Source organism: Pogoniulus pusillus, chromosome 37 (assembly GCF_015220805.1).
Source record: "Pogoniulus pusillus isolate bPogPus1 chromosome 37, bPogPus1.pri, whole genome shotgun sequence".
NCBI lineage: Eukaryota > Metazoa > Chordata > Aves > Piciformes > Lybiidae > Pogoniulus > Pogoniulus pusillus.
The window spans coordinates 1,412,285-1,427,500 of record NC_087300.1 but is presented as its reverse complement, the minus strand read 5'-3'; the positions used below and the strand labels follow the sequence as shown (position 1 = coordinate 1,427,500).

Sequence of the window (15,216 nt, the reverse complement as noted above, 5' to 3'; positions counted from 1 at the left end):
AAGAAACAAGACGAGGACAAGGAGAAGAGAGATAAGGAAGACAAAGACAACAGAGAAAAAAGAGACAGATCCAGGAGTCCAAGAAGGTAATGCAACTGCAGAGGCAAAGTTGTCCTCACTTCAGAACAGCGAGGAGCATATGGCAGAGAGGAATAAGTGGAACTTTGGGACCAGTCCCCTTAGCTGATTTTTTGCAGCCTGGCTCCAGGTACTGCACAGGTCCTGCAGGGGAGCTGGAGCAGCTTTGACCTTGGTGGTGTTTACACTAGGAACTGTCTGTAATGGTTTGTCTGTTCCAGCCTTGGTTGGGTTTTATTTTTCAAGGGCTTGGGTTTGGTTTTTCAATAAATGTTTGGGTTTTTTTGTGCATTTGACCTCTTAATGTAGCTGTCAGAGTCTGAGGCAGTCCCATCTGTGTTCCAGGCACTGTGAGCTTTTAGGGACTGGAGATGAGGTTTTTATCCTTCTCTGCTTTCTCCTCCTCCTCTTCCCAGGCGCAAGTCGAGGTCTCCTTCCCCTCGCAGGAGGTCGTCGCCTGTCAGGAGGGAGCGGAAGCGCAGCCACTCGCGCTCCCCCCACCACAGGACCAAGAGCCGCAGCGCCACCCCTGCGCCGGAGAAGAAGGAGCTGACTCCTGAGCCAGAGCCCTCTGTGAAACCAAAGGAGGCTGTTGTTCAAGAGGCAACTTCCAACAGGTGAGAGTGGTGACTGTGTGCAGAACCAGATGTAACCCTGCAAGTGGTCCTGGTTACCTGTCTGCAGCTTCACCTGGGGGGTGCCAGCTTCTCCTTGCCCTCTGCAGTGGCAAAAGTTGTTGTGTAAGGACACAGAGCTCTGATGGAGTGAGTCCAGAGGAGGCCACTAAGGTGATCCAAGGGCTGGAGCAGCTCTGCTGTGAGGACAGGCTGAGGGAGCTGGGGGCGCTCAGCCTGGAAAAGAGAAAACTCCAAGGGGACCTCGGAGCTGCCTGCCAGTGCCTGGAGGGATCCTGCAGGAAGGATACAGAGGGACTTTTGGTGAGGGTGTCTAGAGACAGGCCAAGGGAGAATGGTTTGAAGCTGAGGAAGAAGTTCTTCAGTAGGAGGGTGGTGAGGGTCTGGCACAGGCTGCCCAGGGAGGCTGTGGATACCTCCTTCCTGGGGGAGTGTTCAAGGCCAGGCTAGATGAGGCCTTGAGCAGCTGAGTCTAGCTGAGAAATGTCCCTGCCCATGGTGGGGAGGTTGCAGTAGATGACCTCTGAGGTCCCTTCCAACCGGAGACATTCTGTGATTCCCTTTTTCCTCTCTGCAATTGTAAAGACACCATGCTTAGCTGCCACTGTGCTGATCATCCTTTATACTCTGGGCAAGGCCATCTTGGTTTGTAGCAAGCTGGTAGCCAGCCTGTGTGTTACTTCCCTTTCAGTCCTCGTGCCACATGTTGTAACATCTCGGGAGGCTGGCAGGAGAAGGTCCGTAGCTTCTGAGACGTGGGCCCCTGGGCTGTGCTTCCTTTGTGCTTAGAAATTCTTTACTTTCCACAGTGATGTCCCAAAAGCTCCTAAACCTGAACCTCCTGTACCAGAGACTAAGGAGAATTCTCCAGAACGTAACTCCAAGAAGGAGAGGGAGAAGGAGAAGGAGAAGGAGAAGACTCGGCAGCGCTCCCCGACACGCTCCAAGTCCAGGTCCCGCTCCCGGTCCCGTTCTCCCTCTCACTCTCGACCCAGGCGGCGTCACAGATCACGGTCAAGGTAGGCCTGCAGTTAGTCTGGGTTGTGAAGGGGCAGAGCTGAAGGCTTTCTTCTGAAGGTGCCACTTGATGTGGTGCAGAGTGGTGACGTTGTGCTATGGAGAGCTGCAGATGTTGTGAGCCAGATGAGAAATGCATTCAGTGGCTGAACCTGCCTGGGAGTTGTTCTGTTCCTGTCAGCTCATGAGAAGGTGCTCTGTGACCAGCACTGGCTGGAGGAGTTGGATGCTTAATGCTGAGCGTGGCACTTGTTACAGTGAGAACTGAGTGGTCTTGGAGGTCTCTTCCAACCTGGTTGATTCTATGATTCTGTGAGATTTCATCAAGTCATAGACTGGCTTGGGTTGGAGGGGGCCCTAAAGATCATCTACATCCAACCCCCTGCCATGCACAGGCACACCTCCTAGACCAGCTTCCCCAAGGCCATATCTAACGGGGCTTTACTACCAGGCTTGGAGCCTCCACAATCTCTCTGGGCAACCTGTTGTAGTGCCTCACCACCCTCAGGGGGAAGAATTTCTTCCTGATGCCTCATCTCAATCCAGCTTCCTCCGATTTGGAACTATAAACCCTTATCCTGTCACTGTGGGGGCTGATGGCTGAAAATTTGATGCCGATAGTGCTGTAAATGACTTGCTGATTATAATAACTATATGTTGTTATATTGTTATCGCTGTCATGTTGTTACATTGTTACTGCTACTATTTTGCTACTCAGTAGAGAGATGTTGGTAAACTTAAAGCCTTTATGTCCTTTGCATCATGGTGAAAATGCTGCTGTTGATGTACTGGGAGGAAAGCAGCTTGGCACTTGGTGCCGTGAGGATAAGGCTCCTCCAGGCTGGAGGTTAGATAGCTGCTTTTCACTGGAATTTCTGATCATGACAGGTCTTACTCCCCTAGAAGGCGACCGAGCCCCAGACGAAGACCATCTCCGAGGAGAAGGAGCCCTCCAAGGCGAATGCCTCCCCCACCCAGACACAGAAGAAGTCGCTCCCCTGTCAGGAGGTAAGGTCCCCTCCTTTGAGTTAAGCCACTTGGAAAGCTGAAGGGAGCATGAATGGTGAGGAGTGAGCATCACCAAAGTGCCCTTAGCCTCTTAGCACTGGCAGGTGTGCAAGTGGTATGAAAGCTGCAGCCTCACCTCTCAGAGATGTGTTGGGGGAGCACAATGGCAGCTGTGAATCCATTCCTCTTGAGCTGAAACAGTGCCGAGAATCCCACCCCTTGGAAAAGTGGCAGTTTCACAACTGGAATTCCTTCAGATGGCTCTGGATGGAGAGCTCCCAGTGCACAGGACAGCTTCTAGGACTTTTTCCTCTTTAAGTCTTAGTATTCTCTTTGGGTTTGTTTGTTTCTTTGGGTTTTTTTTGTTTAGTTTGGTTTTTGTTGTTGGGTTTTCCCCTTGCCTGGGGTAAAAAGCTTGAACAACTGCATTTTAGTGGTGGGAGGCTGCTTATTATGCCTTACCCTTCCATCACGTGAAAGACTGGAACAGGCTGCCCAGGGAAGTTGTGGCTGCCTCCTCCTTGGGCGTGTTTGAGACCAGGTTGGATGAGGTATTGAGCAACCAAGTCTAATTGAGAGAGATCCCAGCCCTTGCTAGGGAGGTTGGAGCAGATGACCTCTAAGGTCCCCTCCAGCCTTAGCCATTCTAGGATTCTCTGAAAACCAAAACAAAATTTTGGCCTGAGCTGTGCTGCTTCTGTTACTTAAAATCCTCGAGCTCTGCTCTGTGGTGTTGGAGGTGACCTTTATGACAGTGTAAGCAGCCAAGCTCTGAGTGGCTTTGCAGCAGTGTCAGAATAGATTCTTGTCTTCAGGGCAGGAGAAGAGATTCCTACCCTCTTCACAGGAAGAGAGTTTAAGTGGTGCTTCCTGTGTCCATCTGTGGTTCATTTTAGGAAGGATTTTATTCTTTTTTATGTCCAAGTGCTCATTTCTTTCTTTGTTTTCCCTTCTTTTACACCCAAAGTGCTGCCTCTTCTTTGCTTCCCCCCCCAAAGTTTCTAAAGAGGTCAATTTCACACAGTTCCTTGGGAAGTAGCAAACGTGTATGTTGCAAGATGTACGAGAGCAAATGTTTCTCTTGCTCAAGGTAGGGTTTCTTTCTTCCAGGTTCTCAGGAATCCTGCAGCCAAAGGTGGATTCTGCAGGTACACAAATTGCAACAGAACTTGCCACAATTTTTGCCGCAGAATTCTAGGGGCCCTGACTTTTTTTTAAATGCCCAAAGTAAAGCTGAAGGACTGAAAGAGATGAACCTGATTGGGTTTGAGTTGTTAAAAGTTGTTGTCTGAAATTTTTACCTCCTGCTGCAAGAACTCTTCCTTAGTGTCCTTGCACACTAAACTCTTTAAGGTCTGTTCTGAAGGTCATTCAATCACATTTGCTGACATTCCAAAAGTTAGAGAGCCCAAACCAAACTAATTGCTCCCAGGAAGAAAGCTTAGTTCAGTCTGTAGAGTGACAGCAAGCAAAGGTTGATACTAACCAGGTTTTGCTCACTATGTAGTTTAAAAATAACTGAAAGGTTGGTTGTGATTCTCCTCTTCTCCCAACCAAGTGTTGAAGGCTGTCCACCGTGTTTTGGGAGTGCTGCTGTCCGTGGCTCTCTGTGTGTGCTTGCAAGCAAATGCAGCTCTGTGTTGGTGCTCCAGAGGTTTCTGGTCAGAGTCTAAGGTTGTGTTCAATTTGCAGGAGAAGAAGATCATCAGCATCCTTATCTGGCAGCAGCTCTTCCTCCTCCTCCTCTCGTTCCCGGTCACCACCAAAGAAGCCTCCTAAGAGAACTGTGCCCAGCCCTCCCCGCAAGACGCGCAGGCTGTCTCCTTCTGCCAGCCCTCCCAGGCGGAGGCACAGACCCTCCCCCCCAGCCAGCCCTCCTCCCAAACCACGCAGGTCTCCAACCCCCCAGCAGTCCAATCGTGCAAGGAAAAGCCGTGGCTCTGTGTCACCCAACAGAGCAGCAGGTACTGACACCAGAGTGGGGCCTCCAGCAGCGTTATGGGGCTGAGCAGAGAGGCGTGCAGGAGTGGAACCCACCAGGGCTTAGGCTGGAAGGGACCTCAGAGCTCATCTGCTACAAGCTCCCCACCATGGGCAGGGACACCTCTCAACTAGACTCAGCTGTTTAAGGCCTCATCCAACCTGGCTTTGAACACCCCCAGGCAGGAGGCAGCCACAGCCTCCCTGGGCAGCCTCTTCCAGAGTCTCACCACCCTCCTTCTGCAGAACTTCTTCCTCAGCTGCAGTCTAACCCTGCTCTGCCTCAGCTCCAAACCATTCTCCCTTGGCTTGTCTCCAGACACCCTCAGGAGAAGTCCCTCTGTTGCTTCCCTATAGCATGCCTTCAGGTCTTGGAATGACCTGTTCTCTTAGGGGGTTTGGGGTTAGATGACCTCTGAAGGTCCCTTCCAACCCATTCTGTGACTCTGTCTTCCAGCACCCAAACACAAGAGTACTGAAAAGAGAGAATCGCCTTCGCCAGCGCCAAAGCCGAGGAAAGCAGAGCTCTCAGAGTCAGGTATGGCTCTCACCTTGCAGCACTGGGCTTGGGTGGGGTTTTTAATCCAAGATGGGTGACAAAGGCAGTGACAGAGTGCTGAACCCTCTTGGCAGACTGGCACTGCACTCAAAATGTTGCCAGGAGATGACCACTCACACCGCCTCAAATGTTTTTAGCCAAGCTTTGTAAGAGTAAAGCTCAACCAGGAAGTGCTGCAGCCTCAAGCTTGAGGTCTGAGCTGCTCTTTTGGCTTTGCTTCTGCCTGAAGCAGCCAAATTCATACCTTGTGTTGAAATGTGTCCTGGTGTGTACCTTTCAGAAGAAGACAAAGGAGGTAAAACGGCTGCAGCAGATTCAGTTCAGCAGAGGCGTCAGTACAGAAGGCAGAACCAGCAGTCTTCATCTGGTATGGCATTGCCTGACACTGGGTTGCAGTTTTCCTTTTGCAGAGAATAGTTTGGGAAGTCCCAACACTGATTAAAAAGATAACCTTTGCTGTGTGCACTGCAGTGCTGTTGTCACCTTAAAGATTTACCACTCTTTCATCACTGTTTATGAAGAAGGAAACTTAACTTGTAAAGGTTATGATCTCCTGCTGGTGGGTTTGCTTCTTTAGAAGTTGCACTTTTAAGCTGTGCAACACCACGCAGCAGAGTGGTTGCTGTGGCTCAGTTCAGCTCTTGCTGCAGTAGGTTTGTTTCTGAGCATTGCTTGAGATCAGTAAATTCACCTGGGCCTGGCTCAGCTCCTGTGTCCAGTTAGTTTATGGCCATGGAAAGCTTCCATATGTGCCTGCAGCTCACTGTAGAAATAAGCCAAGCTCCAAGTGCACAGCTCAGCTGCTGCAGATGCTCTTCCCCAGCTCTGATGGGTTTATTTATCACCTGACTTCACCCAGCACTTGCAGTTGAGCTGCTCTTGGGTGGAGGCTGCTGCTGTTATGGGAGAGAGGAAGTGAGCAGCTTCAACTGCAGTGTAGCTCTCTTGGTAACTGTGTTGATAGTGTCAGGAGAAATCTCTTTTCAGAGAGTGATTCCTCTTTATTTATAGATTCTGGCTCTTCATCCTCATCTGAAGAGGAAAGGCCTAAAAGGTCCAACGTGAAGAACGGGGAGGTGGGCAGGCGCCGCCGCCACTCCCACTCCCGCAGCCGCTCGCCGTCGCCACGGAAACGACAGAAGGAGGCCTCCCCTCGGTAATTTCTCCCTAAGATGGACATCTCTTACCTCTAATTTCCCCTTAAGCTGAGCATCTCCTCTTACTTCACTTCATGTTTGTCTGCTGTGCAGCTGCCAGCAAATGCAGACCAGAGTTAAGCCATGTCTGGCTTGCCCAATCTCCTTTCAAGCTGCCATTCTTGTTGCGCTCGTTTGGGAAGAGCTGCACTGAACTTTCTGTCTGATGATCAGTTTTGGCTTCAAGCACCTGGCAGATAGATTTGTTTGTTTTTGTTTCTCCTCCACTGCTGTCAGGATGCAGATGGAAAAGAGGTGGCAGTCACCAGTGATGAAAAGGTTGGTTAGAAATTCATCTCTTCAGCAGGATTTCCATCCAGAAAATCATTCAGGCTTTCATTTATTTACTCATCGCTGGGTACTTGCCATGCTTTGTCCTGTGGACTTGCATGCTCAGAGGAGTAGGGAGGGAAATTCAGGCTGATGTGTTCCTTCCTGCGTGGAATCTGGGTCCTGCTCTGCTCCTGTCCTTGCTCGCTCCTTAAGTCAGATAAACCTGTAACAGCTTGGGCATTAATGTTAATTAGCCTCTCCTGATGCCTGAGAACGACCAAATGCTTGCTCTCTTCATCAGATAATTGGTGCTACTGCTAGCAGACAAGTAGTAGACTAGTGATGAGCACTACTCTATTTTCTCTTACGTATTGTTAACACTTTTGCTTGAGAAATTGTTTGCTTTGTCTTCTCACAGTCCAGGAGGGTGCACAGTGCTGGATGGGTTTATTAATCTGCTGTAATGACCCCTCTGAGCAAGCTGTAATTAATACTGAGCTAGCACAGGCTTGCAGTGGCCATCATGATGTGATGAGGAGTGGAACAGGTTGCCCAGGGAGGTCGTGGAAGCCCCCTGCTTGGGGGTGTTCAAGGCTGGCTTGGATGAGACCTTGAGCAGCTAAGTCTAGCTGAGAGGTGTCCCTGCCCACGGTGGGGAGGTTGGAGTAGATGAGCTCTGAGGTCACTTCCAGCCCAAACCTATCAGTCTATGAGCATTCAGAAGGAGGAAAGGGCAGAGTTGGGCTTCCAGCGTCTCCAGTGGAGATGTTGCCAGACAGGTTAAGCAGAAGGTGAGGTGGTCTCGTGGCTGCCCTGTGGGCTCTGACAGTGGCAGTGAGGTAGGGCTTGGCCCATGCTCCTTTCCCATCAGTGCCTCTGAACAAGATGTTTCTGTATGGTGAAAGCAGACCCCCAAAAAAATCCCCTGGTGCCTCAATTGCAGCTCTTCTGAGCCATCTCTTTACTCCTTCAGCCGCAGGAGGAGGAGTCCTTCACCCCCACCAGCCAGGCGCCGCCGCTCCCCCTCACCTGCGCCCCCTCCCCGCCGCCGGAGGTCGCCCTCCTTGCCCCGACGAAGGTGAGTCTGGTCTGGTCTGGCATGGGGTTAGCTGCTTTTGGCTTGTTGGCTTCCAGCTGTGCCATGTCAAAAAGAGGTGCTGTGATAGCAGCTCCTTCATTCCCAGCTTACTGAAGGCATGTGGGAGACTGGGTGGTGAGCATGTGCCTGACTGCTGGAGATGTAGCTGGTGCCAGCTGTGGAGATGGTTCTTAAGAAGTGCTGTTCAGTGGAGCTCTCGAGAATTTGAGGAGGATTTTGTCCTTCTTGGGCCAAACCTCACCCTGGAGATGAGAAGGCTGAGAGGGGGTCTGCTCAATGTTTACAAATGCTTTAAGGATGGGTGTCCAGAAGATAGAGCCAGGCTCTTCACTGGTGCCCAGAGACAGGATGAGGGACAGGGGTTGCAAACTGGAGCCCAGGAAGTTCCACCTCAACGTGAGGAGAAACTTGTTTGGTGTGAGGGTGCTGCAGGCCTGGAGCAGGCTGCTCGGAGAGGCTGTGGAGTCTCCTTCTCTGGAGAGCTCCCAAACCCACCTGGATGTGTTCCTGTGTGACCTGCCATGGGTGCCTCTGCTTTAGCACGGGGGTTGGACTGGATGAGCTCCAGAGGTCTCTTCCATCCTTTGCCCCTGTGGTTCTGTGAACTGCAGGACGCCTGCGCCTGGGGAGGCTGAGTGGTGTCTGACTGTTGGTTGTCTCTGCAGGTCTCCATCCCCACCCCCGCGCAGACGCTCGCCCTCCCCCCGGCGCTACTCTCCGCCCATCCAGAGGCGCTACTCTCCCTCGCCACCGCCCAAGCGCAGAACAGCTTCTCCTCCTCCCCCGCCCAAGCGCAGGGCATCTCCTTCTCCGCAGTCCAAGCGCAGAGTCTCCCACTCCCCCCCGCCCAAGCAGCGGAGCTCGCCCAGCAAGAGGCGCTCCCCTTCCCTGTCTTCCAAGCACAGGAAGGGGTCTCCTCCCAGCAGGTCCAACCGGGAAACGCGTTCTCCGACACAGAACAAAAGGCATTCACCTTCACCACGGCCTAGAGCTTCTCATACCTCTGCAAGCCCACCACCACCACGAAGGGGAGCCTCAGCTTCACCCCAGAGAAGACAGTCTCCATCCCCGAGCACTAGACCCATCCGGAGGGTGTCAAGAACGCCAGAACCTAAGAAGACCAAGTAAAAACTTCCATCTGTGTTGGGGTTTGGGGAGGGCTGGGGACTCACACTGCAGTGGGGACAGGCTGAGAGAGTTGGGAGTCTGGAGAGAAGAAATCTCCAAGGAGACCTCGTTGTGGCCTTCCAGTGACTGAAGGGGGCCTGCAAAAAGCTAGGGAGGGACTTTTCAGAGTGTCAGACAGTGCTAGGACCAGGGGGAAATGGATCCAAGCTAGAGGAGGGGAGATGTAGGTTAGACCTTAGGAAGAAGTTCCTCACCATGAGGGTGGTGAGACACTGGAACAGGTTGCTCAGACAGGCAGTGGAAGCCTCATCCCTGGATGTTTTTAAGGCCAGACTGCATGTGGCTCTGGGCAACCTGATCTGGTGGAAAGTGTCCCTGTGCCCATGGCAGGGGGCTGGAACTGGATGATCCTTGAGGTCCCTTCCAGGCCTGCCCATTCTGTGGTTCTGTGAATGGCTCTCATGTGTTGAGGTTGCTCAAGTGCTGCTGGTGGCTCCATTCAGCTTCCACCATCACAACAGTGATTTGTTTTGGAAGCATCTGTTGAAGTGCAAACATGAGGAGAAGCATTAAAGAGGCTTCATGGAGGCTTTGAAAGGTCTTTTAATAGCGCAGGGAAGCTCGAGAGCAGTTTTGTTGCCAGCTTTATTGAAAGGAAAATGAACTTTGTCTTACTTCAAAGCTAACTGTGGAAGGGAAGCAGCACTTTGCTAGTTGGTGAATCAGTTCATCAGTGGTCACCCAGGATGAACTGCTGAAGTTCTGAAGGTTGGGGATCCTCACCTTTGGGGTGAGGCTTCTCTTGGAGCAGATGGTCCAAAGTGTGGTGCTGGCTTCGTAACGTTTGCAGAGAGAGAATGTAGCTGCCTGCCACTGCCTGCACTGGATGCTGAGGGAGGGCACTGCTGTTCTCCTGGCTTTTGATGTGGTTATGAATCAGCCCTCACAAAAGGAGCACTCACTCCTCAGCTGGCATCGCTTACCAGGCTGTCACCTCGCAGTGTCCCCACAGAGGGGCTGGGTGGTTGTGCCTGCAGTGTGGCTGATCACTCTTGAGGTGGCAGCTGAAGCAGCAGGTGCTCAGCTGTGGCTCTCTTGTTACATTTTGCTGTCTTGTTTTGTCTCTCAGCTCTCACGGTAGAGTCTAAACCTTGCTCTTGTGGTTTTCAGGGCTTCCACCCCCAGCCCGCGGCGAGTGTCCTCCTCGCGCTCTGCGTCAGCATCGCCGGAGCCGGCACCAAAAAAGCATCCAGGACCTCCATCTCCTGCTCGCTCTGGGTCCCCTTCTGCAAACTGGTCACCTGCCAAAAAGGCTAAGAGCCCAACTCAGAGCCCATCACCTGCAAGGGTATTTGTTTGACTTACGAAAGCTACGCTGGTTTGGGTTAGATGGCACAAATCCAGGCTGGGTGCACAGTGGGTTGTGATTCAGCTCTGAAGAAGGAGACTTGGGGTGGCTGAGAAGCAACCCAGGAGCCAGCAGTGCCCTCATGCAGCCCAGCAGGCAGCTGTGTGCTGGGCTGCAGCCAGAGGAGTGTGGGCAGCAGAGCAGGAGAAGGGATTCTGCCCCTTGATTCTGCTCTGCTGAGACCTCACCTCCAATCCTGCCTCCAGCTCTGCTATCCCCAGCATGAAAAGGACACAGAGCTGCTGGAGTGAGGCCTGAGGAGGCCACAAAGATGAGCCAAGGGCTGGAGCACCTCATAAGGACAGGCTGAGGGAGCTGGAAGTGTTCAGCCTGGAGAGGAGAAGGCACCTGATGGGAAGAGAGTAGTTCCATTTGTTATCCTGATCTGCTCTCCCACAGAGTTTCCTAAGGACACTTCCCTTCTTTGCCAGAGGGAGTTAAGAGTCCATCTGGCAGTCTGAGTGGTGGTGAAGAGCTCTGCCTGGTGCTGCTGTGACCAGCACATGGAGCTTGCATGTTCTGTTTGAGCAGGCCCAGCACAGCCATGCTTTAGGGTATCTCTGCTGGGATTGCTTCTGGATCCTTCCAGCAGGATTTCTTCTGGGTTAGCCACTCTGTGCTTCTGGCAGTTGGTTGGGAATGTGACTTCCCCCTGGCTCTGAAGATAGTATTGACTTGATGGAGTTTCAGAGTTCTTGGTCCACCCAAATTGCCCAGCATGGTCGTGGCCTACTTTTCACAACATTTTGAAACTCTTAGGCATGAGTTAGGTTGGAAGAGACCTTAAAGATCATCTAGCTCCAACCCCCTGCCACGGGCAGGGACACTTCCCACTGAGCCTCACCCAATCTCCGTTGAATTGTTCTGTTACAGAATTCAGATCAAGAAGGGGGAGGAAAGAAGAAGAAGAAAAAGAAGGATAAGAAGCATAAAAAGGATAAAAAGCACAAGAAGCACAAAAAACACAAGAAGGAGAAGGCTGCAGCAGCTGCAGCAGCTGCTGTTGTGGCTGCACCAGACACCACCTCGGCGCAGGAGGATCAGGAGGCAGAGACAGAACCCAAAAAGGTAGGAACTGGGTAGCTGTGCTAGGGTCTGGTGTGAGCAGGTAGCTGGAGGTGAGTGTGCCCTGTGCTCTGCATATCTGAGCTGCACTTTGCCGCAGTGCAGCTCAGTGTCCTGCCAGGCTCTCTTGGGTGCTGCCCAGTGACAGGGCAAGGAGCAGTGGACCCAAGCTGGAACCCAGGAGGTTCCGCCTCAACATGAGGAGAAATTTCTTTGGTGTGAGGGTGCTGGAGCCCCTGGAGCAGGCTGCACAGAGAGGCTGTGGAGTCTCCTCTGCAGGCTTTCTTTGGCCTAACTTCAGCCTGGAGCTGAGAAGGCCAAGAGGGCATCTGCTCAATGTTTACAAGTGGCTGTCAGGAGACAGGGCCAGGCTCTCGCTGGTGCCCAGTGGGGGATGAGAGGCAGTGGATGCCAACTGCAGCCCAGGAACTTTCACCTCAGCACGAGGAGAAACTTGTTTGATGTGAGAGTGCTGCAGCCCTGCAGCAGGCTGCCCTGAGAAGTTGTGGAGTATCTTCTGCAGACTTCCCAACCCCACCTGGATGTGTTCCTGTGTGCCCTGCCCTGGGCGATCCTGCTTTGGCCAAGGTGGGGAGGTTGGACTGGATCTGCAGAGGTCTCTTCCATCCCCTCCCACTCTGTGGTGTCACTCGAAGGTTTGCCATGCTGGGAGGGTGCTGCAGACTGGCTCAGCTCTCTGGCACTTAAGAAATGCTCTCTCTTTGTCTGCAGGAGACAGAAAGTGAACCAGAAGACAACCTGGACGACCTAGAAAAACACCTGCGGGAGAAGGCCCTGAGGTCCATGCGGAAGGCTCAAGTGTCCCCCCCCTCCTAGGCAGAGACCCCTTTGATATAATAATGTACATTTTGATTTGGTTTGTACTCAGAATTCAATTTCCAATGGCTAAATGTGTTTGAGCTTTAGAATATAACCTTTGTTGTAACAATAATTGCTAGGTTGAGGTTCAGCCATGTACAAAGGGCATGGATTTACATGACAAAAGGTGTCCACAGTGTGCTAGTGACATTCTTTCATCGCCAGTCAGACGTCATTTCATCTAGAGTGAGACTTTTTTAGCAGCAGTAGGGATTTGTTTTGAAGCTTTTCAACACGACTCTCAATTCCCCAGTCCCTTTGGAAACCCAACAAAAAACCCTTGAAGCATCTTTTGTTGTTTTTTTTTTTTCTTCTGGAGGTGGGTGGGGGAGGGTCTCTTTTGATTCCTTTCTGTACCCACTGCAGGTTATGCTGCTACCCTTTGTGGTTTGTCAGCTTGGCCAGAAGGCAAAACCACTGCAGAATTAGTGAGGAAATTGATCCCTTGGAAGGAAATTTTATCAGTTTGAGAGGGGAATTTATAGATGGGAGAGAAATTTGTCAACTGGAAGGGGATTTATTTGTTCAAAGGAGATTTATCTGCTTGAAGGAAATTTATCAGTCTGAGGGAAATGGATCAATTTGGAGGGAGTTTATCAATCTGGAGGGGAGGAATTAGGATCAGTCTGAAGGGGGGGATTTAGGATCAATTGGAGGGGGGGATTTAGTATCAATCTGAAGGGGAGGATTTAGTATCAATTGGAGGGGGGATTTGGGATCAATCTGAAGGGGAGGATTTAGTATCAATTGGAGGGGGGATTTGGGATCAATCTGAAGGGGAGAATTTAGTATCAATCTGAAGGTAGTTTATCAATCTGAAGGGGGGGATTTATTATCAATTGGAGGGGAAGATTTATCATCAAGTTTGGGGGAGAATTTATCAATTTGAGAGGGAATTTGTTATCAGTTCCTGGGGAAAACATCAAATCTGGGGGGAATTTGTTATCAGTTTGAGGGGAAATTATTACCAGTTTTGGGGAGAAACTGACTATGAATTTGAGGAGGAATTTACCATCAGTTTGGGAGAAATCATCCATTTGAGGGTGAAATTAATCATCAATTTGGGGGGGGAATAGTTTGAGGGTGAGCTAATAACCTGGGGGGGAAGCTATTGCCAGTTCAAGGAGAGGGAGTTCACCATCAGCTTGAGGGGGAGAAATGATCAGCTTGAGGGAGGATTCATCTCTCTGAGTGCTTTCTCCTCTTGCCTGCATAGTTCTCCATTAGAGCAAACCCCAAAAATAGCAATTTTAGAGTGGTAGATAAAAAGACCCCAAGAAATGAAGGGTTGTTGTTTGCCAGGACACTGTGGCTTTCTGTTTGATGTAACCTGATTTGCAAACACTGGAATCTTCAGCTGGGGGGGGGGGGGTTAAATGTTCTTTTAGTTGTTGGGTTGGGTTTTGTTTAAAGGGCAGATTCCATTGATCAGCAATTCCAGAGAGAGGGGAAAAAACAGAAAACAACTGTAAAAAAAAAAGAGAAAAAATAGCCAAGGACAAAACAATAAAAAAGGGCAAAGAGAATAAAAAAGGCAAATGGAAAAAATGAAATAAAAGAAAGCAAAAAAAGCAAATGGAAGGAAGGAAAAAAACAAAAGGAAGCAAAAATCAAATATAAAGAAGAAAAGGAAATGAAAGGAAACAACAAAGAAGGCAGAAAAGGAAATAAAAGAAAACAACAAAGAAGGCAGAAATGGAAATAAAAGAAAACAAATCAAAGAAGGCAGAAAAGGAATGAAAGGAAACAACAAATTAAAGAAGGCAGAAAAGGAAACAAATTAAAGAAGGCAGAAAAGGAAACAAATTAAAGTAGGCAGAAAAGGAAACAAGAGGAAACAGCAAATAAAAGGAAGAAGAAATCAAATAGAAGGAAACAAAAAGCGAATGGAAGGAAACTAAAAGGAAGCAAAAAGCAAATAGAAAACAAAAGGCAAATAAAAACAAATGATAAAACAACAACAAAAAAAGGATAATAAAAGCAAAACAAACAAAAAAAAGAGCAAATAACATAAAAAAAACACCCAACAAAAAAACCTCCTTCAGTTCCCTCCAGTTCTGTGTTTGAGATGTCTTTGCCCCCCCCCACCTTGTTCATAACTCTTTGTCTCTCGACGGTTCTCCTGAGTGGCTCTGAGCCACTTTCCAGAGCTGTGGTCTTGGGAAAGGTCCTCGAGGAGCCCCCAAATCTCTTTGGATATTGTCAAGTTTTCACTGTTTTGGTTTCTGTTGTTGTTCTTTTGGGTTTTTTGTTTTTTTAACTAAAGCTATATAAAGCTTGTGGATGAGACAAATAAATTTCTAAATTTAAAGAGATGTTGCCTATTTTTCTATGGACTTTGCCATTCCTTAATCAGCTTCTCCTTTTCTACAGGGGTAAAGGATAGGAGAACAAAATCTCAGCTCTGGGCACTTTGGTTTTTTCCCCTCTGCTGGGTTGGGGACAGCAGGAGCGGCTCCTTGGCACTTGCCTCTTGTGTCTGGATGGATGTTCTTGCAGAGCAAGAGTGAGAAACAGGCAACCTGCTCAGCAGTCTGCTGGGCAGGGCTTCAAACCAAGCATTTTGTTGCTCGACAGCAAGGAGAAATGTTTGAAGTGCAGCTGAGAGCCCTTCCTGGCCAGGCTTGCATCCACTCGGCTGTGAGCGCTGGTTTGAAGGCTCCTGCGAGGGAGCCTGGGGGCTTGCTGCCTTGGCTCACGTTTGGAAGTTGCTGCACTGCTGCTGTCCAGTTTGGTGTTTGTTCTTCTAACCTTCCAAACTCTTACTGCTGGAAAACAACTGGAATGCTGGAGCCTGAGCTCCCTCTGGGTGGGCTCTGCTGCTCCAATGCCTCCTGCCCTGCGTCAGCAGTAGATGTGCACAGTGCAGTGTGGAGGTCTCCATCCTGCTC

At 50.3% G+C, this 15,216-nt stretch overlaps 1 protein-coding gene across 7 annotated transcripts in view; it reads left to right on the top strand.

The window, feature by feature from the left end:
* The window catches only part of SRRM1 (serine and arginine repetitive matrix 1), a 21,032-nt gene extending 6,396 nt beyond the window's left edge, over window positions 1-14,636 (top strand). For 3 of the 7 annotated variants that reach the window (XM_064172849.1, XM_064172855.1, XM_064172856.1), the window contains 14 exons: window positions 1-86; window positions 495-695; window positions 1,523-1,732; window positions 2,619-2,738; window positions 4,431-4,702; window positions 5,176-5,256; window positions 5,558-5,644; window positions 6,289-6,433; window positions 6,711-6,752; window positions 7,720-7,824; window positions 8,511-8,969; window positions 10,144-10,321; window positions 11,255-11,449; window positions 12,179-14,636. The exon at window positions 1-86 is cut by the window's left edge and continues 27 nt beyond it. In XM_064172849.1, the coding sequence (XP_064028919.1) occupies window positions 1-86; window positions 495-695; window positions 1,523-1,732; window positions 2,619-2,738; window positions 4,431-4,702; window positions 5,176-5,256; window positions 5,558-5,644; window positions 6,289-6,433; window positions 6,711-6,752; window positions 7,720-7,824; window positions 8,511-8,969; window positions 10,144-10,321; window positions 11,255-11,449; window positions 12,179-12,283 (2,286 nt within the window). In that variant the 3' untranslated portion in view covers window positions 12,284-14,636. The remainder of the gene's footprint in view (window positions 87-494; window positions 696-1,522; window positions 1,733-2,618; window positions 2,739-4,430; window positions 4,703-5,175; window positions 5,257-5,557; window positions 5,645-6,288; window positions 6,434-6,710; window positions 6,753-7,719; window positions 7,825-8,510; window positions 8,970-10,143; window positions 10,322-11,254; window positions 11,450-12,178) is intronic. The other 4 variants (XM_064172851.1, XM_064172850.1, XM_064172854.1 and 1 more) reach the window with 4 other exon arrangements.
* Window positions 14,637-15,216: the final 580 nt, after the last annotated feature.